At 40.5% G+C, this 26,109-nt stretch overlaps 1 protein-coding gene across 7 annotated transcripts in view; it reads left to right on the forward strand.

Moving 5' to 3' along the window:
* The first annotated feature begins 5,622 nt into the window (after positions 1–5,622).
* The window catches only part of diaph2 (diaphanous-related formin 2), a 344,356-nt gene continuing 323,869 nt past the window's right edge, over positions 5,623–26,109 (forward strand). For 3 of the 7 annotated variants that reach the window (XM_047584556.1, XM_047584558.1, XM_047584559.1), the window contains exons 1-5: positions 5,765–6,131; positions 6,353–6,706; positions 17,795–17,827; positions 18,967–19,143; positions 25,492–25,596. In XM_047584556.1, coding sequence (XP_047440512.1) covers positions 6,623–6,706; positions 17,795–17,827; positions 18,967–19,143; positions 25,492–25,596 — 399 coding nt within the window. In that variant the 5' untranslated portion in view covers positions 5,765–6,131; positions 6,353–6,622. Of the gene's footprint in view, positions 5,702–5,764; positions 6,132–6,352; positions 6,707–17,794; positions 17,828–18,966; positions 19,144–25,491; positions 25,597–26,109 lie in introns of those variants that run through there. The other 4 variants (XM_047584557.1, XM_047584561.1, XM_047584562.1 and 1 more) reach the window with 4 other exon arrangements.

The raw sequence follows: 26,109 nt of genomic DNA on the forward strand, positions 1-26,109 counted from the left end.
CAGGAAGCAAAGGTAGATTATATTCAGGCTAGGCTAACCAGTCTTGCTTTGTAGAATATAGACTTATTAAAACGCTATAACAGTAATGCTCAGTAGAATTACGTTCCAAAGAAATTTGGTTAACTAGCCTCGGGATGGCAGAATGGCTCCATGGTAGAGACTTATGATTAAAATACTAAAAGTCTAACTTTAGCAGTTTTTGGGTTAGGAAAACTAACAAAACTGTAAATTGACACAAATCAGGAGCTGAGTATAAATTAAACATTGCGATTTGAGATACAAGCGTACATTTCATAGTTTGTAAATCTAGTCAGAGAGAGATCAGTTGTGAATTATTTACGATCTTTATCTGCCACAGGTGGTCCAGGCACCAAGTAGTCCAGAATTAGCATCTTTTACTTAGCTACATTTATCATAACTGAAATGACCCAAAACTAACTTAAACTAAATGAAACTGAGGTTAATCCACTTTTCCAAACCCATACTAGTCTGTATGGATCATTGTCGAGTCCAATTGTCCTTAAATTGATCTGCTAATCCACATTTTTCCTGGTCTCTCTGTATTTACTGATACATTTCACCATGTTTTTGCCACTAAGGGGAAGTGGCCCTGGGCGGAAGTGATGTCAATGCATATCCTCTATCTCCGGAAGCTGATGGAAGGATGGTAGGAAAGCACACTTCTCTAACGACGCATGACCCCCAGAGATCTTTAGTGAGTCCACAGATGACAGTAACCCTGCGTCACTGAAAAAAGGCCACGAACCCTAATGGGTGAAAACGAAGGAGAAGTTGCTGCGGTGTGTATCGTTTTTCAAATGATTTAAAAGATAAAACTCTGAGATTTTCTCTGCTCCCCTCAAGACAGAAGGACAAAAGCCTAAGAAATGTATGGCTTGAGGCCATAAAACAGGTGGACAATGATGAAAAACTGTGGGACTCTAATAGTCGTGTTTCAAAAGCTCATACTAGATCTTAACACCAGGTCTAAACAGGCCAAGGTCATGACATTATGGAGATCATGACGAGTGGGGCCGAAAACCCAGGCAGGCACAGAGAGAACGTGCCTATTATTATAGTATAAAAATACTATAAGGGCCTCTAATGGCCCTTCCTCTGGACTGGCTGAGGGCTACACATTAAGCATGAGTTTCTTGAGGAGGAGGCTGAGACCTCCACCTGCAGCCACAGTGGGCTGATCATCTGGCTGTTGGGTTGGACAGACCAGAGTCAGCTGGGGAGGTTGGACCTTTCAGCGCAACCTCCAAACTCTTAGCGATAATGAGAAACAGGTATATATAAAAGCTCCCGCTGGTAACTTGATGATGATGTCACGATGACATCATCATCATGTCATGATGACATCATCATCAACAACAGCCACGCCCCTTGTGGGCATGTCCAGGTATTTTGATTTTAGAGATTTATTTGAAACCAGCACATACTATTTCATAAAAGAATTATTTGAAATGCAAATTTCTGGTTACTGTACATTGTGTTTTTTTTTTTTTTTTTTTTTTTTTAAATGAACCCAAATGCTACAACATCATAAAAAATATATTTTAAGTTGTTTTATTGTCATTATGTGAAAAACTACCATTTCGGTTTGTATTCATGAATGTGTAGATAACCTGAAGCTTAGACAAATATTTTAGCTTTCGTTATTTTCAAGACTTTTTAAAAGATGAAAGAGTTCAAAATAAAGCACAAGTGTTAAAAGCTGGACTTCCTCAAACGACCACTTGAGACTTTCTCCGATAGAGCTCCGTGAGCTGGCGTCACCTTGCGCCGTTAATCACAACGCCGCCATGTTGGCAGGAAAGTGACGTCACAGCCAGCGAAGTCTTCATGGTTACGGCCACTGAGTGGCGTAACCATATACTTTTACAAATATCCGATGATCATTTTGCATTCAATATTAAGATATACAGATAATATACAGGTTCAGATATTATTATTTTTTTATTTCAAACATGTACTACAATACAAACATAAACCTACCTGACATAAACATAACTATATATACTATGCACTTCTCTCCTGCTAATATTGCAGCGTGCTTATGGTATTTCACATGGGGACTCTAGGCTCTCGGCCAATTGCGGAGAACCCAATACAGTCAGCGTGTAATATGCGGCCTTGTGATTGGCTATGCAGTGATGGGGGCGGGGCCTACTGTGTACAGGAAGCTTACTGACAGACCTCGGGGAGTGCAGCGCACTGTTGAGACAGCTCCTGTATTGCTGACTGAATGATTACGTCTTCTATGTCCATTTATCAATTTACTAAAATATGTTGGATTCAGGTTAATGTGTATTTGTGAGGGAAAATCAAAAAAATATATAAAAAATGTCTAATCCACCAAAGATTTTGCCAACCTCCTGCATGACCTCCACGGACCCTCTAGGGGTCGCAGACTCACTGTTTAAAACCTATGTCTTAAGTTACTTGTTAAGTTACTCCTGGAGGGCTGCTGTTACAGCTGACTTTCAAATCATTTTAAGTAGACTATTTCAGTTCCAACAATAAAAAAAAGTAAAAAAAAAAAAAGTAAAAAAATAAAAAAATAAAATAAAATCATATCCTTTTAGCGTCCAGTCTGATGCTACAGTATTGTATGGCTAATGTTACTTCTCGATAAAGCTCCTAGCGTTAGCATCATTTATTTAGCTACATTGTTCAGAACTGAAATTAACCAAAATTAACTTAAACTAACTGAAACCGGGACATTTGTTATTTGGTAGGTCATATGGATCATTGTCAAGTCCTTAAATTAACCTGATAATCCACAATTTCCCCAGTCTTGCTCATAAATTTGCTGCTACGTTTTTGCCACTCAGTGGGCGTGGCCCCGGGCGGCAGTGACGTCAATGACTACCCTCTATTTACTGAAACATCAGATGAATGGAATTTAAATAAAATTCAGTGAGTTGTACCTAAACAGGCAGAAAAAAAACCTTTTGGCAACCGAAAGTTAAAATGATTTAACTTTGAGGTGATGGGACTGAGGAAGGAACCAATGGGAATGACTGATACAGCTGACTTACATGTGATGAAGTTCCCCAAATGTTTAGCACACAGTTGACCGCCGTTATTCCTGCCACCAAATTCACTAAGCTGTTGGGAGGCTTTGTTGAACTCAGACGATATTTTCTTCTCAAATAGTGAGCAGTGACTGCAAGAACATACAAGAGGGTTATCTAGCCAATCAGAGCCTGGAATGACTAGCGATTGACTGTCACCACACAAAAATGACCAGAACTGATGAATGTTTGGTCATATTGTGGTTGGATCAACACTGTGCTTGTTATAACTAACACATGTCACTGCTAGGTTCTGCTTTTTGTTTTGCTTTACTGTAACACATTTGAAAGAGAAGGAAATGCTGCTAGTGTGATTGTGTGGCTGTAACAGGTGCCAGTTTTGATATGGTTTGCAGTAGTTAGCAATAGCAGATTTAAGTCGAGAAAGGCTAGAAGCATAAAACATTTTCCAGTGTAGTCATGTGTTAGGAAATCAGCTAATTTAGATTCCCATTATCTGCGTAACAGTGAAAGACGTCATGACAATTCTCATCTTTTAGATGAAATAAAACACATATTACAGTATAAAGCTGGAAATTGGTCCAAACAAACATTACTGAGTGATTACTTTCCCAGTGGCACACAATAACAAATCATCCTGTCCCTGTCTTTCCAACAGAACGGCAAAACTGTATTCTTTGATTGTTCATCACCTGCCTGACAGGGGCACACACGCTGTCAGTATCTTCATTTGGGCCTCAGAGAACTGTTGTGTCCACAAGTGTCCACAATCATTCATTCAGGCATTCTAGAGCCCAAACAAACATGTCCTCAGAATGCCAAAACCAAAATTGTAAATTGAGGCCATAGTATTGACCATGCCGTATTATTTGTGTGCGCCATGGGTCATGACTCATGCATAATTACTGCACTGGAATAGGTGACCCAGTGGTTCATACACTCTGCATAAATAAATGCTATAATTCTAGAAATGGTACTGTGCTTAGGTTAATATTAGACCATCACAGGCATGGATTCCTCTAATTTGATGTAAAGTTCTGTATTTATATTTACACATTTCATAGTTGGTTCACAACTACAGAATATTCAATCAACTATTAGTATATTTCTTTGTATAAAAGACAATCTCTTTAGTTCAAGTTGGTTGATTAATTGGTCTTTATTGTCCCAGAGAAGAAATTATTTTCTTTCCCAAACTGTACAGTCTTCACAGTTGCATGCCCAATAGCAAACATAAAAACACAAGTTAAAGCACCACAGTGATATACAGTACATGTTGAGAAAGTTGTGGTTGCTCTATAGTTTATGCTGTTTAGTGCTGCGAATTGCTTGCTTTGTTCAACCGAAGAAAATTATATTAAGTTTAATACAAAATAAATTTGCAGTAATCACATATTTTATTTTTTAAAAATTACCTGAAGGCATTTTTTCAAGCATATTGAGCATGATTCTACTATTGAACTTGAAATATGATGGTATTTTGCTTTGTTTGTTGTAGCCCAGTAAACAATACATGTTTTGCCTTCAACATGTTCTGCTGGGAAGTAGCAATGACCCCAGTAGGATGACACACACACAAAAACTGTTTAGGAACAAGAGTTGACTCCAATCACCTTATGCAAAAATAAAAACGTTCTGTCGACAGTGAACCAACCAGTCATTTAATCACTACATTTTTTGGAGTTTATTTTAGCCTTGTTATCCTCTGAACACCTCTGGCATATGCTGAAAGATGTAGTTATTTATATTTTTCATGTAAACACAGGCATACAAGGCATAACCCTGTGACACACTCCAATATGTAACAACGACACCAGCTCTTATTTTCACATGCAGGCAGAAAAAACAGTGTGTGTGTGTATGTCATGATTACACACAAACACGTTGAGGTGTGCTTTGTTGACATTGAGTCACACCCTGCCTCCTATCCACACTCAGTTTTCCAAAGACTACATTATTCACAGATCTTTTTTTTTAATGTATTTATTTATTTATTATTAACCCTTTATGGGGCATATAGAGGTACCTCAATGAAGTTTACAAGAATGTGGTTTTCATTCAGCCAATCAGAGAAGATCAACATATCATTCTCAGATCAAATCATGATCAAATGTGGTCTGCAAAGTCTACCTCTGCATGAATGCTGAACATAACTGTTTTTTTTTAGGTACCACAAAGAAGTGGCCTAATGAAGTCTAACGTCATAATGTGTCTGAATCAGCACTTATGTTCTAATGGTCTAAATGCATGTTTACATTTGTTTACCACTTAAGGGCACGGAACCACATATTGTAAATTCAATAATCTTGATTTTCTCCATGAAAATTAAAAAAAACCTTGAAAAAGTTCACAAAAGTGAAAATGTTTTCTTATGCCCTACAATGACACTCTAGGGTTATTTTGAATTTCCCCAAGCATGTCAATGAGTGCCCAATAAAGGGTTAAAACTGCCTGCATCCCATCCGCCAGCTGTGAGATCTGACTGACCCTCTACGTCACAAGTCTCCTCCCTTCCGACGCCACGCCGACCTTAGGACTGTCAGACGGTCTGACCAATGGCAGCAGGAATCCCCTTCCCGTACGCGTCTCATTGGCCAATCAGAACACAGGAGGGCGGGACTATCGTGGGCCTGGTTTCTTCACGTTTGGTTGCAAAGGTAAGCCCTGGATGGGATTTTTTTTTTTTTTACTTTTCTTTTACATTAGATTTATTATTCCACACTGTTGTCTATAAATATACTTAAGTGTCTACTGGGGTGTTATTCTGTACGACAGAGTAACCAATGTTCGCCAGGTAACTGCCGCCAGTTGCTAGCTTGGCTAAGGGGGCAGCCCTGCAAAGTATTCCAAGCACAGAGAGAACAACGGTGATTTTTCAACAATACAACTGTTAATGATATTGATTAACGGCTCTATTATCGGGGGTGTAACGGCTCTGTCAGTGTACGGTGACAACTGTCAGAGGATACCGAAACACGTTATCGGTTATCAACACGGTATTAACAAGTTACACGGTTTTAAGTTTTCATTCTGTCCTGACAGTTTTAACATATTTCCCCCCCAAAAAAAGAGAAGACAAAAAAAGAGGTGAGTGTAAAGTGTAAAAAACGCGCTGCTTTTATTATTACAGCCAAGTCCGACACGTTCGTTCACATGTGGTTTACCATTCACAGTATGTACTATCTTGGCTGAAATGTGTCTGCACTGTGCATACTAACAAGGGAAACATTCATATGTGCAACTCAACACCCGGGACGTTTTTGCTAGACTAATGAACTGCTGTTTGCACTGTGTTGTGGTGCTTCCAGGGAAGCCTCTCCCGGTCGTGTGAACTGACTCACTGCCCAGCCGAGGAGCCACCAGGGCGTATACCCTACCACACCTTCTCCTCGACTGCCGCTGGATGCTATTCGTCAACTATTTTGCGAGCGGAAAACTTGATCTTATCATCCACCTTTTAACGGAATGGATTTTGATAACACCTAACCTGGATGGTTTGCTGCGTTGAGTGTTGCGAGAAGACTGCTTTGCTGGAGTTTGACAACTTTTTGTGGAGTTTGAACTGACTGAAAGCCGAGATGGACCAAGCCAGCGGCGGGGAGGACCCCAATAAACCCTCCAAAAAGAAGCCGAGCGAAGATGAGGGTAAAAACAAAAAGCTGGTACGTATTCTTCCCGCTGGTCTTTCGTGGCAGTGTGTGTGCTGTCACATCCTGTGATCCCACGAGAAAGGGTTAATTCACACACACGTACTGGCTGAGAAAGTTGCACCGCTCCTCAGCTGCAGAGTTTCACTACCTTTTTGTTTGCTTTTCAAAAGCTTTCATAATTAGTCAACATGTTCCTGATATAATGTCGAACAGGACTCCATAAAGTTAGGAAGCTGCTTTCAATATAGAAGGTCCCTGCTCAAACAGTTATTGATGTGTTGTTATTACTATTTAATGTAGCCTAATACAGAGCAGCTAATAGCAGCTACACATGAGCAAAACAGATACTGTTTCGCTGAGTGCTTCACTTTTCAAGGCACTCAGTGGATCATGCTATTACTCCTGTCAATACATCTCCTGAAAGTTGTTTTTTGTTTTGTTTGAAGAGCATCCTTGTTGTGACAGCTGGGCCTTTTCTATCTCGTGCTTTTGCTCACACACCAAGAAAGTGTGACCAGATGACTCAGTGCACGATGGTGGTTTTTTGAACCGTGCAAATGTGTGCGTGATTGATAAAACTTATCCTTAGTCAACCCGAGGGCAGTGTCTGTGAGATAACAACTGAAGTACATTAAACATTTGTTCCATTTATAGTCTTCCCTGTGGTTTTGGACGAGTGCAGTAGTTGACATAGAGGGAGGAGCGTGGCGCTTGTTTGGAAAGCTGGTAATCCAGCATCATTGGCGCTCTGATGTCATGAAGCTGCTCCTGCATGCCATTCATTGCCTGGAAGTAAGCTCACAGATGTGGTGGAAGTTTTGTCTTGGATTTAGTATAAAGTCTCCATCAATCACTTCTGACCAGTCAGCACGCCCTTTGCTGTAATATTTTTTGCAATTTATGTAAATAAGAGTATCCAAAACATACAGTTGCTTCATTTGGTCAACTGCAGCCACAGTCTCGCGTTCACTGTCCTAAATGAAATGCCAAACTGTAAATCTAACTAGTGTGCTAAGTGCATGTCACCACTGACACTCTCAGCAGTTGTAGAAACCTGTGGCTGAAAGTGATTTTCCACGAACAGAAAGAAAAACTTTGCTGTGGATCTTTGTTTGTGCTTTCCAATATATGTCGGCGTGGAAAGGTTGGCTGCCGGTGAGCTTTCTGCACAATGTCGTTTCTCAATTGCTAATAAATGACTCTTGGTTGTGTTGCATTACACTGCGACCCATAGGTGGTATTACTCAAACGGTTTAGTTGCAGAAGTCACTAAAGCAGGAACTGAAAATGCCATTTATATTGACAAAAAAATGTTTGCTTTGGCAGGAAGTCACTAAACCAAACGGGACCAAATGCAAATGAAAAACACGACTTTATGACCTCGTTGATGACTTCATTAACACTTCTGTTGTTTACTTAGGGTGCAACAGTTGTTGCTTAGATACAGCTAAAGCATAGATACACCAAGGCAAACAGTTTCTATGTGTTTACAGCAAACTTAGGGTGAGAGGGAAAGTGCAGCTATAGTAATTGCTGGACAGGAAATCCCAGAGTGGACTGAAATGACATACTCTCCCAGAGATACCAGGGGGTGTTGCTTTGAGAAATCCTAACAGCCTGCAAGTCATGAACATTCTGCCTCCCAAGTTTAAAATGCCTGCAAGAGCGCCTAGATGACGTCAGTGCTCGGCCAAATCTCTGTTTTGTTCGTTTCTTAAAGTGGTCCATGGCCAGGCTTGTACCCTGTTGCTCAATTCTCCAAGCAGAGGAGTCAGAAGCGGAGGAAGGAGAGGCCTAAACTGCAGCTGTTGCACAAACCTCAACAGCTCTGAGTTTGGAGGAGGAAGTCATTATTCATCCTTGGGTGGAGCTTTGATTCGTCCTCTTTTGTTTATTCCCACTTTTAAGGTTCCTTAATATGCTCTGTAGGCGAAAGTTTGTTTTTAGGCGTGTAAATTCAAAGTTGAAATGTGGAAGCGTGATGGTATGTGCATATTTAAGTCAGCAAAAGCTAACTCAAAAATACTCTTTTGGGAGGTTTATTTGATGATGATTATTGTTATTATCTCATTCTTGACAGCACACTGTTTTCACCTTATATGGGGCTAAACAGTTACATACCTTGCGTGCAGTGTAGGCTGTGTGGATGTGGGTCCATACTAAAGTGTTAATATTTGTCATGAGCAGAGAAGAGGTTGTCACTCTGCTTTGTCACTCAGAGGTCCTGAAAGGTGCTCTGTCATTTGTTCGGCTAATAAGGAAAGAGACGCTGGCACGTTTCGGTGTAGGCAATGTCAGATCAGCCTTTAGAGGAGAAACACTGAACGCCGTGTGTTTGTTTAACGAGTCACTGGGCAGGATTACATCACACCAACACCATTTGGGCTATGAGCCCAGGATGTAGATACTCAACACGGCCAAGGACATTAGAATAACACCACAGTGTTCCAAGTTGAACATAACTCAAAACTTTTCAGTGGTTTGCGGCACTTCTTTGTTAGGATGTCCTTGTCTTGTGGTTGTAAAAGCGTGACGTCCCACAGAACAGGGCGATGGAATGAAAGTCTTTGAAAGGAATTCAGACGAGCTGGTCTGACACAAGGGGAAAATATTACCCTTATGCATACCAGAGTAAAGAATGATCTCACTTTGTGGTACCGCATCCATAAAATGACAATGGGATGGAAGTAGCTTATTTGTAATCAACACTCTCCATGCATAATATTTGCAGCTACATATGTGGGTTTTATTTTATATTGAAGTTCAGTGGGGGTTGTGTATCTATTTGTTATGGGAACTGTAGTTTAAAAAAAAAAATTCCTCGTCACACTTTCTTCAAACCTGAAATTTAACTCCTCCCTTATCCCCTGGTTGTTGTGTGAATTCATTCACCATGAAAGTTGAATAAATCAATTCTGCATCACATCCCTGCTTTTTGGTAAATTCACAACCTTTGAATACTTTGAATAGATTGAATATATAATTGTAAGCAGTTATGTCATATACGGTGCTTCCTGCTGTGGGAAAGTAGCAGTTATGCAAAAGAATGTTGGCCAGGCAGGGGATGACCCTTGAAAGAGATTTCCTGTTCAAGAACATAGCATACAAGGCTTCAGGTGCACTAGATTGTAAAACTTTCATTTCAGTTGAACAACAGAAACATTTTGTCAGAAGTAATAAAAGATGATTAAAATAGTTAAGAGGGTTGGACAGATGATTTCCTTTTGCAATTTGATTAGTCATTCAGTATTTGTTTAGGCTTGTTGCAGGTCTTTCTTTTGCTTTCTATTATCTATAACAAACAATCATAGGTGATCATGATCTCAAAGGTCAACTTGTCACTATCAGTGCCATTGAATACATATATTGCAAATACATGGGATAGTTGGTCACCATTTTAGAGGTTTATGTTTAAAAGCACACAGGAAGCATTCATGTAAGTCCATGCATACATGGAGAAGTCAAGATAACGCGAGTGGAAAAACTCGCCCGACAAGCTGGACAATGGAGATGTCAATGTTCAACCTATATAGGGAATAGCAAGGTAAAGTAAGAAGGGTGGGAACAACAGTGCATGCTGAAAGGCATTTCTATTCAATGCAAATTTTTGATTGTAAAGTGTGAAATGGGGTGATGCAAGAGAACGTTTAAAAAAGGCACCTGATTGGCGATTGTGAATAGTGTGTTAAAAGTTAACCGTAAAACCAAAAAAAAAACAACAAAAAAACAAAACAAAACAAAACAGAACTTGACCGCAGTAATGCTAGATGCTTTCTGTTGGGGTAGAAGCTGCAGGATGATACTGTTAAGTTAATGTTTGTGGCCAGTGTTAGCAAGCCCCAAAACTTAAGCTGATAAAAGTATACTATGCAGCTTGTAACTTGCTAGCCACTACAGCAGACCAGGGTCAGCTAATCATTGTTATCATAGGTCATCTCCCAACTACAGTCAGCCTGTTTTGAGCCAACCGCAGTCTGAGAAGGCTTTTGAAGGAGTCCTGAAACACAGTGGCTTGGGGGCAAATGAGCAGGACATATCTACAGATACCAGCAGCAAGCTAGCACGCACAGTGTTTACAGATGGTTGCTTTCAAAAATGGTCATACAGCTTTGTTAGTATATTATGATGTCATTTACAGCACACACACACACCGTTCAATGGTAATGTGATTAATGTTCTTTTGGTGGTGGTTCTATGAACCATTTGTAATGGCTAACACCGTGCTAGCTTCATTGTGTAAAGCCGTGGCTTTGGGATTCCTGGGAGGAATTTCCATTAACTAGTGGTGAGATCATACAAGAACCGGATACAAATTAAACAGAAAAAAGCTTGGCATGGTCTGCTCCAAATATTGGAATGTACGTTTTGATTTGACGGTGCTGACACTTGTAGTTAACTCTTGTTAATTAAATTAGGACATGTAATCTTTCTCTCCATGTAGTCATTAAAGTAATTAAGCCTACAGTAATGAGTGGACATTTCAGCACCATTTAAGCAGTAGTCTCTTGAATAAAACAGCCTGGACATGGGTTCAATGTATACGTTTCCGTTTTGTCATTGACACTCAAATGAAAAATTCTCTACTTGACAGTATAAGTTTCGTTAAATATATACACTGATGAGGCGTAACATTATCACCACTGATATAACATTCAGTCAAGATAACACTAAAGATCTTGTGACAGTTCAGTGTTCTGCTGGGAATCTCTAGAAGCTTGATTGATCCACAGAGCCCCCTCCTCTCAACCCATAGGCCCCAAAGGCCCCCACTAACAACATTATGTTGACACCACAGATACACAGTGTATAATTGCTGTGAGAGTCAGTGTGTGTGTGCATATATATATATATATATGTATGTAGACACACAGGTCTCGTACATATTGGGCTACACAAAGACGAAAATATTTTCTATGTCCAGCTAAGTAATGGGTAACCTTCACACTTTTGACAGTTTTGACAATTTCATATGTGCATCATACTTAATGGCTTGCTGTGCTGCTGCTCGTAGAGGCTGTGGCATTTGAAACATTTGAGCGCTTTGATACGTGAGCTTTAGGGACACCTCTGGGATCGTTTTGGGTCACGTTAGCTTGCGGTTAGAACAAGTTGTCAGTTTGTCACACACTTGAGGCTATATTCTATCTCCTGTTTGGTCAGTTTTAACAAGTTGTCACCACTTAGTCGCACCTATTTTTCTTCTCTGCTGTGTAATACTTTGTATTTTCTCCACGTTTACATTATGCGTTATGGATTAAATATAACCGCAATTGTGTTAGGGAGAAACCGTGTGAGAAACGGCAGGAAACAGACCACATGTGAGCATTTTTAAGAGTATTCAGGAAGTTGGAGACAGGAAGCAGTGATGAATGCTTTAGTCACACAGTGGATACATGTGGACTAGACATAACACTTTAGAGTGGGAAACTGCCTGAGTTGCATAGAAGTGCATAAGACATAACGTCAGCATCAATGCATTGGCCATGATGCATGAGTGGAGGATGTGTTATGAATGAGCTACTGTGCCTTCTTATGCAGGCCACAATGAAGGTATATTCCCAGCACTGCCTCTTGAATTATACAAAATGATTACATTGGTTAGATTCCCTCTTGCTAGACATGGTGGTAAGAGTGGCATTTGTCACACTCATTGATGTGCATTAATTTACAGTTTGTAAGTGTAGGTTTGACAGCTGTCTCAACATCTTCGTAATCTGTTACATAAGCAGCAAATATGAGACAGATTGTGGCATTTGCTGTGAATTATAGTGTAAATTACTGTTACAGTTGCATACTGTGTAACTGCTGTGAGAGTTACAGGTAAAGCTGGACATGTTTTGGACTCTGGGACTATTTCATATGTATTTACATGCCAGCTGTTAAAAAACAACAGCATTTTCAGTTTGTGTGATCACGCCTTGAGAACAATCAACTGTGACTCTATGAAGTTCCTATAGCACGAATAGCAATCTTTTACTGAAAGAGATTCTTTTCAGGAGCCTGTTAAATACAAATAATTATGAAAAAAAATTAAGAAACACTCAGTTCTTTCATACTATTCTCAGCTTTTGTGATTGCTGCATAACTTGCCAACCCTCGAGGATGTGGTACTGGAAATTTGCTTTCAACAGAGATGGAGATAACCTGAGGCCAAAGCTGTGCTAGGGTTCAGTCACATGGTCAGGTCGTCCAGTGTGAGGCTTTTCAAACTACCGGCTTTTGTGTGCTTCCCCTTTGCAGCAGTTGCTGTTTTAGGAAGCTGTAAACAGTACCAGTACTTTCCTGAAAGAATAAGGCTACCAAAGACTCAAGTCCCTTTAAAGGCACTTCTGCTCTTTCGAATATTTAGTGAATTCTATATTGTTTATCTTCTTTCATTTTCAAATCAATTGCACGCTGTCTGAGTTGTCTATGGAACCGTGGAACAAGGATCCCAGGTTGAGCCTGTGAGCGCCCCGCTCATGTCTTTTTCTTTTTAGATGGATTGTAAATTAGTCTGCTGAGATGACAAATCTGCCATTATGCTGCTTGTGTACAATAGATCTTTCTGTAATAGAACAAAGGTCCATGTCCTTTGGTGCTATTTGTCTTTCCACAATTGTATTCTTGTGGAACTGCTTGCAATAACAATATTATGTGCAGTATGTGTCCCATGTCCTCTAGAAGCTAGAATCCTTCATTCTAGATTTGCTCCTTGCATTGAGAGTGGAGTCAGGCTCCACAGTCCTTCATTTCAAAATTCCCAACTTTACAATAATAACGAACATGTTTGCAGCCTAGTAAAGTGACAAGATGGTCATGGCTAGAGCCACCCACAAAGAGCTTCAAAGCCACTCTCCATGGGTTACGTCATGGAGGTTTTGTTCATCTTTATATGCAGCGAGTTGGTGGTTTAACTTGTTTGGAAATGGATGTTATCACTCTGGGCACATTAGGTCATATGTGCCTCTATTTTTGGAGTGACTGTATGAGTGAAAAAAAAAACCTCGAATCTGGCATTTTATATAGCCTCGTAAGTCTGATAGACATCCGCTTTGTGGTGTTGAAATGACTTTGGTCTTTGTGAGAGGACTGTATGTGTTTAGTTTAAGAACACTTTGGCCTTAATAGATCTGCAGCCTGATTGCTAGTTTTGTCCAAACAACTGTCAGAAACCCAAATACTTCTATGACATTAATTCAAGTATGAATAGTTATAATTTAAGTAATTCACACCACCATTCAGAGTTTGCCGAATTGTCTCATCAACACCCCAAATCTGTAAAACTGACTGATGCTTGTGGCTCTGTCACAGATGAAACTCAGCAAAGTTATTCAGAGAACTCACTAAAGTTGTGTTGGTACATATGTGGGAGTTGGGGTGAAGAAGACATCTACCTAAGCTGAAAGAGAAATGTGACTGAAAGCTGTAGGACAGATGTTTCTTGTCATTTAAAGATTTATTGCCACACGTAAATACCCAAAGCGCAGCATTTGTACTCACTGGTACTTGTTGATTATTTGCAATGGAATTTCACTTGGTTACATGAAATGCCAGGTGTACAGAGCTCTTTGCTCTCATTGCAAACATGTAAGTAATACATCATATTAAGAAGAACAGATCATGCATTGATGAATCTGTTTTTGTGGTGTTGGCTGTGTTGTGCACCATCTCTTGGCTCACAAAGACTGGCATTGAGAAGACTCTGTAATAAGATTCATTTAGGCAAATCAGTTTGTTACTGTGTCTAATTCAGTTACATGGCTGGTATTTGGTGCTGTCTGATGCCACACCCTCAAAACTGGTCATGCTATTCCAGTTCTGCAAATCCTGCGAGATTACACGAACAATGTATTTTCAATGTTGATTTGATTTAGTGTTAATGACATGGAGTCATCATCACTCACTCATGTGTTTGCACAGCAGGACTTAGGTGGAGATTGTTTTTCTAAAGGGTAAAACAATTGTTTTCCTAAGCTTATCCAATGAATATATCCAGATAGAGGATTAATAATTGAAACCTAGCCAAAACGTGTAGTCCATCCCGTTCACATCATCACACCTCTGAACATGGTTGCCCACTAATTTGTAGTAAGAGCTCTAGTGCACCCTATTGATATGTTGAGGAGCAACAGTGTAAATTTAGAGGCCCAGAACATTGAGGCCCAGAACCTGATTTTTTTTTTTTTTTTTTCCAATCTGTGATCTGATAATGAGGACAGACGCGTATCTGTGCCCATCTGTGTCTCATCTGAATTATCCAGACCACGGTACAATGCTGACGTACCGCTTTCTGAATGTTTGTCAGAATTTAGGTCATCGTTGATTGCAGCTATGCAGAGTTCCTGTGTGAGCTGGTTCGGGTTCTTTCTTTGCAGATTGTTTTATTTGTCATGTACAAATGAAATCATCAGTATCAACACTGTTTCACTGACAGGTTGCACGCTTATCATTACATAGCTATAGTAGCAAATTGATACTTTCCTTTCTGGTGAATAAATCTTAGCCATTCTTTTTGCTAGGATCTCCTTATGCCTTTTATTGTTGCTGTGCAGTGCATTATACTGCTTCTCTGTCTAACAGGTCTCTAGTGTCAGTCACTGCTGCTCCTAATGAGTAAATAGTATATGGTTCAACTTCATTGCTTGATTTATTAACGTTCGGAGCGATGAGCTGTGCTACACTCGGTTGAAATGTGTGAAACGCATGTTTGAGACTCTCTGCATAAGCAACAAACAGTTTATTAAATGAGCACCAATGAGATTTTCTGCTGGACTGCACTTCTAAACCTCTAAAGGTTACTTACAAGCGAACAAGGCCAATTATAAAAATTTGCACAGTTTTTCCTTAATTTCTCGCAGCTCCACTGTCAGGATTGGAATTCTTTCCCCGGGAAAGGTCAATTTCTTTGCCACACTGAAAACCAGGTGTGAGTGTTGCTGACACCCGCTAGCCTGTAGCTGAACAGAGCAGTCGATTAAGCAGGGACACAAGGAAGTTTCGTGAACTTGCCAAGAACTGTCAGCAGCACACTGCATTACAGTCGTTGCTGCCAACAATGGCTAGCTCCCAGTAATCCTTTGTTATTCTTAGAACTAATTAAAGTAAAACCTAATTTCCTGCTGAAGTCGTTTTACACAGGCATCGTGGCTACTGATTTTATAGCGGTGGTTCCAGTGACTGAGTTAAAATGACATCATACAGATGGCCTTGTTAAATTGGTTGAGTATAACATGGGTTTCTGTTGAAAAGCTGTGCAATGATAGTCTGAAACTAAACTGGTCTTCTGTCCATCTTGGATAAAAATTGATTTCACATGTCACAATAAGACTAAGCGCAATGAAAGGATATGTCTCTGCAGGAGCTAATGCAATACAAACATTAATTGTAGTTTTCAGTATTAATTTGAAAAGTTATTGTGTGAAATGTGCAAACCGGTACGGTTTTGTGTGCCCAATTTGGCTCTCAAGTTGTGGGATATTGCTTTGTGTTTTCATTTTTTAAGCATCTGCATGGAGTCATAATCATATTTGATTAAGAAGGGACCCAGAGCTAATTTGATTAGGTTATTTGGAGAAATATGTGTTTGGTAATAAACATTTATTATGATGAAAAAGTTTACTTTAATAAGCAGGAGAAGCCCAGAGGACATGCAAGCTTAATTGTTAGATGTTAAATTGCAATGTTGCGATGTTGCCAAGATAATGGGCAAGGAAAGGCCCTCAAGTCAAGGCAATTAACCAAACAGTGGTTTGATTGTTGTTAAATTGATTAGAAAATGTTTAAGTACTCCATTTGAAAATTAGCTATTGTTTCATGCTGCTTTAGACTGCTAGAGAAGCTGGGCTTAATGACACATGCTCTCGGAGTTCAAAATGGGAAAAGTTGTTGCTCAGGTCGGATTCTTAGCTTTCCAGACGCCGTGAGGAGACTTGCAGCTGGATTAAAGGCAGTGAATAAAGGTGAAACAAATACGTGGACACGCCAGGCTGAACCCTCTGTGCACACAGTGTGTTGAAAATGACTTATTGTTATCTTGACTTGAAGTGACGACTTGAGCAGCTGATGAGGCCTGCGCACCGAGACCGAAACTTTGTGTTCTGTGGTTTATAGCTTCACCTCCCAACTGTTGATCAGTCGTTGCGGAAAAAAATAGAGACAGATATGGCAGTTTGAGTGTCTGCTCAGTGTTGCCCAGAGCGACAGCTGATGAAGATACACAGAGGGAGGTGCAGGTTAGAGCCAATCTGTTTGCTCGCCCCAGCATCAGTAGTTTCCTGATTAGAACAGTGGAGAAAGCCACGGCTGGAGGCAGGCTTTATGGCCACCGCTACCCCACATCTCCCTGCTCATTAGTACTTTACAGCCTAGTGCCACAGCATATGGCAGCGCTGCTACTGCTTCCCATTTGAGGTGTGTTTCAAATGGTCGTCCCTTGCAGAGCTACAAGCCTTTGGCAGCAACCTGTCCCATTGTGTCTGAGATCAAGATAAACATCGGCGCAAGGAGAAGTTGTGGTTTTAATCTTTTGGCCCTCTGTCACTACAAACGATGCTCTTTAGAATCGATGTCACAGCGATAAACGAACCCTTTGGTGGCTGGGGAAAAAAATGTCACGCACACAATGAGAAGGCTTATTCTTGGATTACACGAAACATTTACCAAACAGCACTAACTTTGCATGTTTACAGTGGATGTTGTGAACTGGTGTGGGATTATAGGTGCTTCATGACGGGGCTCGTTTTGTTTATTTGTTTCGTATGTGTGTGTAAAGTGTGTGTCCTCGGGATGTTCGCTCTTGAACGCACACATTTAGCCTTTTATTTGGGATCATCGAGTATCGTCACATCCTAAACGTGTACAGTATCCAAGATTTTCTCATTTCATCTGTGGGAAGAAACGGCAGAGAATGAGCAAACGCTAATTGTGGCTCCGAAACGTTGGCACATACTGTATGCTTCATGCCTTGTTCAAGCATCATTGGAAGCTAATTTGGTTTCACAGAGGAAACGAGAAGATACTGTACATGTGAATGTGATCTGAGAAACATACTGTGCTCTTGGCGGTATTGTCGTTTTCTGTTGGATCTTGTTTTTTCACACTGTGCCCTCCCTCCAACAGAACATACACATAAAAACATTGGCTGATGATATGGTAAGGTGCTCGGTTTTATTTTGGTGTGGTTATTTTTCTTAATTTTGCATCACCTCATCTTTTGTCATGCCTGCATGCGACTTTTCACTGAAACATAGAGATGGATCACATGTGTTGGAAGCAAAAGAATTTCGATATTTTAACTGAACACAAAAAACTAAAATGTTTATCTACCGTTACAAGTAAGTGTGACATTTGTGAAAGAATGAGCTTCGGTTTGTCTCACGTTCAAGCCGTGGTAAGCCCTGCACAATGCTGTGTAAATCATAACATATCATTTTTTTATGGTGCCATTACTTACGACCACCAAGGTCTGTTAGCCTGAAATTTTCATTATGAGCAAAACTTAGCCCATAGCATCCAGACTGTTGTAGCTGCTCATAGATCATTTAGTGCGCAATTATCAGTAGCACTTCTGATTAGATGTTTTTACCTGGGGCTTTTTTAATACTCTTAGTTAACAAACAGCCTGGCTTTGACATTTAAACCCTCACATGGTACTGCAGTGATACTAAGATATAGTATTAATAGTCATTGCAGTTGCCAGAAATCAGTTTTGCCGCAGCTTACAGTGCGTTTGATCCATCTGCTCATTTTTCAGTAAACCCACATTAGCAACATCATCCTCATCACGTTTGTCTTTCCATTTTGAACTAATAAACGTTCATTCATCCAGCATGTCATCCCCCCTCCCTTCCCTTGTACTACATACGACTAACTTTCAGTGATTGCATGTGTCTTTTTTCTGCTACACTGAATGCACAGCAGTGTCAGAAAACGGCAAAAATATAACAAAGAAGCTCAGTGTTTGCGTCGCAAACCTGAGGAAATGATTCAAATAACAAAAGCATAACCTGGTTGTCCTTTTAATCCTGCATGTTCTGTGGTAAGTAAAGTCCTTTTGGGGTGTACAAGGCAGTTGTTCTTGGACTTATTTTAATATGTCTGGGATATTAAAAACAGTAATCGGAGCAAATCTACCTGTAGTTTTCAGTTAATTTGTAGCCGTCTGTTATTTTGTTTCAACATAAAATGTATCCTGTTTTCTGTAAATAGTTGTGAACAATGTTTGACCTAGTCTAAGCAGGATTATTATCAATGCAATATTTTAACATCTCAAACACTCTGCTTTCTTCCAGCGTGATCGTATCACCAGTTTCAGGAAAACGGGGACGAAAAAGGAGAAGCCTCTCATACAGCACCCCACAGATCCCCTCTCCACCCAAGCTGAACTGCCCATCCCGCAGCCCTTTTTTGACGACAGATCCATGAACCTCTCGGAAAAGGAAATCATTGACCTCTTTGAGAAGATGATGGTAGGCTTTGCAATGTTTCCCTTGTGTCGGCTCATCTGCAGCCCCACGCACAAGTTTTATTGCAGCTGCCAGCGCCACAGAATAACAATGAGCGGTGTTCTATGAAATCTTAATCGCGCCTTAAATTTGACTTTGCAACAAGTCTCAAAAATCGAAAACTGCTGTTGTGTGTATTAGTGAAGTGTTACGTGAAAAGCATTTTTATGTGGTTTACCGCTAATGAGATGAGATGCGTGTAAAAGGCTGGTTTTATGCATTATCCTCAACTCGTTGAAATTGTCCCGCCAAGATAGAACAATTTACGGTTCATATAACCAAATGTTATGTTTTACTTAAATGTGTGACAGACTTCAGACTTACAGACAGAGCTCCTGCATTTGGAGTCAGACACAAGGCAAAACTGTTTATCTGTCGATTATTAGACAACTACTTAACTGTTTAACTGTTTAAATTAATTTCCCCTTTAACGTATCCTCAGTGCTTAGTGGTCAGGATTGTTAGACTTAGACTTTGACCACCTTTGTGCAGCATGTGATAACAAAGCAGTGTAAACACCTCTTATGTTGACATAAAACAGGAACATCTCCGTGGGATTTCACAGCACCTGTACTCTGATGACCCAACAGCAATATAAAAAATTATACATTTAATTATGGGAGTATTTGAGCGCTATAACAGCTGGACTCAATATTTAGTATCTGTTTAAGAATAATCAACAACGGCTTGATTCTGCTAACAACCTAAATCCTGATTTTGTCTATTCCTCTGTGCCATGGTGCTCCATTTTGTTCCTCATTGAGCCACATCCTCTCTCATTACAAAAAACACGAGCATGTTTAGAAACTGCTACATCAACGCGAAAGAAATCAGTGATTTCTTTCGCTACTGCAAGAGAGAACTGGTTGTCAGGCTGAGGCCACAGTGCGTGCTTGGGAACATAGTTTGAGCTGTAAACAGTCAGTGTTTTTTCTTTCAACTCATATGATTGAAAAATGCGTCAGGATCACATGAGTAAATATTTGATTTCTCGCCTCTCTTGTGGCTTGTGCAGCGTAGTGTCCTTTCAGTTATTCGCTGCATTATCTGTTGCTTGGTGCTTCGCTGTCTGTTGGCGGAGTAATGGCAGCGTCCTGTAGTTCCCCTCGGTGGGTCTAGTTCCGCTTCTGTTCATCCAAATAAAGTTTTTAGAATCATTACATTTAAATGTTCTTGTACATTAGGCGTTCATACTCATAATGATCTCACCATGTCCCTGATAAAATGTAGTCCAAACTCAACTGGTTGTTCTCAGTAGCCATACGAAGTAGCTAAGCAGCATGAACAGAACTTAACAGTTTGTTTGACCGTCTTGTAGGAGCTTTTAGCACAAAAGTGACTGATAATCTTACTCTGTAGTGACTAAATAAACTATTAGTTCTCATATTTTTTGCAGTGAAGAATTAAAGCCCAGCAGAGTTGTGCATACTTTAGATACACCCGCCTAGCTTACCTCCATCCAGGACCTGTACCGGTTCAGGGTCAGGGAGTGGGTTGGTAAAATCTCCACAGACCCCTCACACCCAGACACAATGTGCTTAGACTCCTCCCCTCGGGCCGGTGTTACGGAGCGCTGTACGCCACAACCACCCGCCACACAGACAGTTTCTTCCCCCGGGCTGTTGCTCTAACGAACTCTGAGCAGTCACAGAGTGTGCGACCATTCACATGATAAATAACTCTACGTTAAATGTACATACTCACTGTTACACTCTGTTGTATACGTCTGCTCTTGCCCTTTATTTTACATTTTTTTATTCCCCTAAGTCTACTTTATGCTGTGCAGTTTTATTTTTTTCTGCTATTTTTATGCTTATTTAAGTTCTTTGTTTTTGTACAATTGAGCAAAGTGACTGGAGTTAAATTACTCCTATGTGCACACATACTCAGTCAATAAAGCTGATTCTGATTCTAATATAAACACTGACCCTGGTTAACTTTACCCTGAATAGACTTACACACACACACACACACACACACACACAGCACTTATTGTAACTTTACTGCATTTTTTATTCAGATGTTAAACCTTTATAAAGCAAGGTTCCACCTGTGTATTCCCTAGGCCACTCAGAAGCACAGCAAACTTTGAAATTCACTTCGCACTCATCTTTGGGGTCAAAGCTCTGTCACACTTGTGATTTTCTCCATTGAAATGCATTTTTGGCTTTATGTACTGCAGGATTGAAATCTAACAAAAAGCTTTCAGCCCATCTCTTTGAAGTGAGGAGCTGAATTACTCTGGCTTCATTGCATAGGTTGTGTGTACTATTGTGGATAATGTCTCTTGAGCGCGTATGTGTGCGTGGCACCGTGTCTGCCTTTCCTTTTTTCTCATACAATGGTCTTTATTGCCAGGGCCACAGAAATGGGACCAGTGCTCCTGGTTTTCATCAGGCTACTGCTCAGTGTTTTCTTGCCTGGGTGCTCATCCCTGTCACTCAGTTCACCTCTCAATTACTATGTTTGTGCTCACAGTGGCGTGACATTAAACCCAGGCTTCAATTTGCTCAGTGACAGACGACACAGAAGGCATGTTTGCTGCTCTGACGTTTGACAGGCCATGACACTTTGGTTTGGGAAGTATAATTACAGTAATGAAATCAAAAAGAAAAGGGTTATTTACTTATGTACTTTTGAAGCCCCCTCCACCGATGCTCATAGACTGTTTTTGCTGTGATGTACCAAACAGAAATAACCGTGGTAGGTAGCTTCTCTATTTTGTTTCATGTCACACACCCGCACACGCGCACGTACCATTTAGTTGCTCTTTTTGTCTTGACGCCCCATTTCATTATTGATTGTTATTATGCCGTTAAATGTTGCAGCCTCAGATGTCTGGCTGGTTTCAAATGAAAGGCTGACCCATGCCATATTAGCGAGACCCCCCGCCGTGCATTAATGACTAGGAGAAAGTGAGAATATTTTTTTCTCTGTGAAGTGGTTTACACATTGCGCTGTGTATCTCAAAGCCTAAATAGCACATAGCTTATTACCGAAAGGTCATCAAAGGGATCTGGCAAAATATAGGAGGAAACACTCAGAAAGTGGCAAGGAAAGCCAAATGAACGCTTTCTCGAATGTTTGAAGCTAACCACTGAGAGCAGGAGTGGATTCATGAAAGTTAAAGCGTGTAAGTTTTTCCACTGCTTCCCAAGATGTCCACAGCCAGAATTCAGAGCCTCGCATTAAAATGCAGCAACTTAACTTGTTAAAGGAGGCATCTGCGATCCAAGAAGGTCGCGCAAGGAAAAGAGTAGCTACGGGTAAACTAATTTTATCAGCTTCGTATTTCAGACATAATCTGTCTGAATCTGTCAAATGACCTTTATGCAAAAGCAGAGGTATGAAAGTATTAAGTTTGGGGTTTGATATAGGAGACAAACGTAACCTTTACGTTTAGACAAGATGCCTGATATTTGCGTTAAGAGTCAGTGCAAACTGACACAAGTTTGCGGCGCTGATGTAGCCATTAACGGCTGCGGCATTGTTACCCAAAACATTATCACACTTGTGCGTCACCAAAACCTCCAAGAGCGCGATATCCTTGCGTATGATTGATACAACTGACGAGATTCCTACACCAATTGGTCGCCATTCTTTACACGATGTAATTTTCAGCAGTATGGGAATGGCACTGAGACACTCACAGAAATAGAAAAGCAGTGAAAGTGAGAATGTCACTTTGGAGTGCTGCTGTGGCTAGTTTGAGGTTTTATGTGCCTCCCTGTGTGCCATTGTCAGGATGAGCACTCCTAGTAATAAGCTGCTATGTGATCCCTCAGCAGTTCCACTCTGCGCCACGACATTAAAACCAGCCCACAGGAGAATTACTGCATGTGCCCTTACACACTTATGGATCAGACTTGAGGGTAGTGGACAAAATAATTGATTTGTCACAGTTGAGGCAAAACATTTTTATACTTTTTATACTTTTCCTAGGCCCACTTTTCCCTGTAGGGTGGACTCTGTGTCATTTTTAGTCTGAGACGCATTTGATGGTACCCATTGTTCTTTCCTCTGATTTGAGGCTCGTTGTGTTCCGGTGCTGTACTCTAATCCACACAGTTTTTTTTCTTCATCATTTCATCATTTTATTTATGTAGTGTATCTACATGGTAGACCCTACTCAAAACCAGTGACAGAATTGATCTTTTTTTCCTGCTTTGGCAGATTGGATCAAATGTGAAAAAAATCAGTAATAGTATATTTGAGGATACTTTTTTTTTAATCAAATAAACCAGGCAAAAATCTAACCAATTTATATACCTGGTTAAAAACAGTTTGTAGGTCAAATCTTAGAGCTTAATGGTCAATTTATGTAAAAAGTGAAAACGCGTGATAGTCGCTTGCAAATCTGCTGCACTTAATGACTTTCGGAAATGTACAATCCACAGACTTCAGCAGATGCTCGGTATCTTCCCTGGTGAGGTGCTGCCAGGCCTGCAGTGCAGCCATCTTCACTTATTGCTTGTTTGGGGATTGGTTTTTATTGAGGGAAACACCTGCTCAGCTGGGTAGAGGTGACTGGCCAGTCAAGAGCAGTACACTGATATAAAAAAAAAAAAAAAAAAAAGTCGTTGGTAGGTTCGGTTGTATTTAAGAAGGACATTCTGTCGCGTTATCCAAAAACCTGTCTGGAAGTACGTGAAAAGAGACATGAATGGCCAATCTAGAGTTCGAAAAAATAAACACTGATGTGCGCTTTCCCAAGCGAAGCGGAATGAGTTTATTTTTGGCGTCAGCGCAGCAAATACATACTGGTTATGATTAAAAATGTCTTAGCATGTGAGAACGTGCTCTGCTCTGTATTTCTTTGCGACTCCGCTGTCACTGATACGAGCTCAAATCTCCTCGTTTCAGTCGCACCAGCAGCGCAGTCATAATATCTTGAGACTCTTTTTCTCTAGCCTGTGAGGCTATAATTAATAAAAGAGCATTAATCATTTTGGAGGCTAAACATGGAGGGCTCATTCCTCCAGTTTGCCCCCTGACAAGCGTCCCGCAGGCCCCTTACTCCTACCCCTCCTTACGCTGCACTCACCCAGCCACATTTTGCCTCCTTTATTGAATGCCAATTAAGCAGATAAATTAGCGGGGTTCAAAGATTAATTAAAAAACCTGCTGGTTTCCTTGGGTGAAAAAACCTGCCAATTGTTAAAGTTTCAGCTGCATTTTTTTTTTTTTTTCCTCCGTTCCACAAAGGATGTTAATGGTTTTTTAGCTCTGGGGGTATTTACTAGCTGGAGGAATTTAGGTCACAGTGCCCCTGGATAGGATTCCTGCCCATGCTTCACTGACAAATGAAGCAAAGGACTTTGAATCTGATTACTTGTAGTAACATATTCACACTTCTGTGTGATGCAGTGTTCGTATTTACGAAGTGATACGCTTAATTTATTTCGCGAATTTTAAACTAAATCACTTGGCAGGAATTTGTTGCCAAATCAGATCATCGTACCGCATGCTTTTCTCTGCTTCCCAGCAGAGGGCAGCATGTCTCCACAGCTCCTGGTTCGCCTTCCCCAAACCCCGAGGAGGATGTTTTTTCACTCTGTTCATTCGAGGCATCTCTTTGTGAGAGAGTGCTTCTGATAAACATCCCCCTCCATTCTAATCATCATGTCATTCCCTAGCTTTTAGTGCTATGTCCAGCCTTCGCTCTATCCCCTGATGTCTCTCACATGAAAGACCTCTTTTGTGATGCAGAATTAAAGTAGCATGAAGATAATACTCCCAATACCACGCAGATACTGCCTATCCAGCCTATCTGATGTGATTGCGCGGCCTCAATGGAGACGGTGTTGTTTGATTTTGTTCTCCTGTTTGGAGTTGGCGTGCGCGCGGTTTTTTTTTATTGCTGCAGCCTTGCTACTTTCTTTTCAAGGACTAATTATTACTGGCATTATTTCGTGCCGAGGTACCTTGTGACTTCTACAAAGAAACATAGGTAGAAAAGAAATTTATCAAACCGTAGAAGGACTGGATTGGATTTAAAAAAAAAAAAAAAAAAAAAAAAAAGGTGTCGTGGAAACGGAGCAATAATTCTTGGTCTGAAATGTTTCTTCGTGCTAGTGAAACTACTGAACTGTAAACAATGTGGTTCTAAGTTGAAGGCTTTCACTTGCAGTTATTATTTTCACATGCTCTCTGAGGTTTAAGTGCTTTGGGTGTGTGCTATCCGTAAATCCCTTTGTCTCTTATTCCCTGTAATGCATCCGGGTGCAATAAAACAAAAAAGTTTTTCTTTTTTTTTGTCGTACTCATCCCTCCATGATGTAACGTTTCTCCTCACTCTCTCTGTGTGTATAGGAGGACATGAACTTGAACGAGGATCGCAAAGCCCCTCTTCGTGGGAAGGACTTGAGCACCAAACGCGAGATGGTGGTCCAGTACATCTCAGCCACTGCCAAATCTGTAAGTGTTTAATCCTCACCACCTGACGTGTGCTGTGTAATTGTTGGGTTGAAACGTCCCGACGCTTCACACGACACTTTGGACCTGACGCTCTGCTTTAATGACTTGCTTCGTCATCCGTTCTTGCGCACACTCACTTCCGCTGCCTTTTTTTTTTTTTCTCGCTATTCATGCTTGAGACCCACATCTCTGATTTTCAATTTTGATTCATTTTCTTCCACCGGATCTGCTGGATTTCAGTTGTAGCCTCTCACTCACTTAATGCCAGGCGGATGGTCAGTGTTTGTCCAATCATGTTAATGCATGAAAATTGTTGGTTTTCCAGTTTTATACTTGCATGTGGATTTCGCACAGTGGTGATGGTGTCTTAACTTTTTATTTTCTTATGGGGAATAAAGGTTCAGTCTGCCTCCTGTTTGAATTGCAATGTAACAGGAAGGGACACAACCTCAAAACACAGAGGTAAACATAGGCACATGTTTGTCACATTTTATGTGCTTGGAATTCTCTGCA

Source organism: Mugil cephalus, chromosome 5, assembly GCF_022458985.1.
Source record: "Mugil cephalus isolate CIBA_MC_2020 chromosome 5, CIBA_Mcephalus_1.1, whole genome shotgun sequence".
Classification (NCBI taxonomy): domain Eukaryota; kingdom Metazoa; phylum Chordata; class Actinopteri; order Mugiliformes; family Mugilidae; genus Mugil; species Mugil cephalus.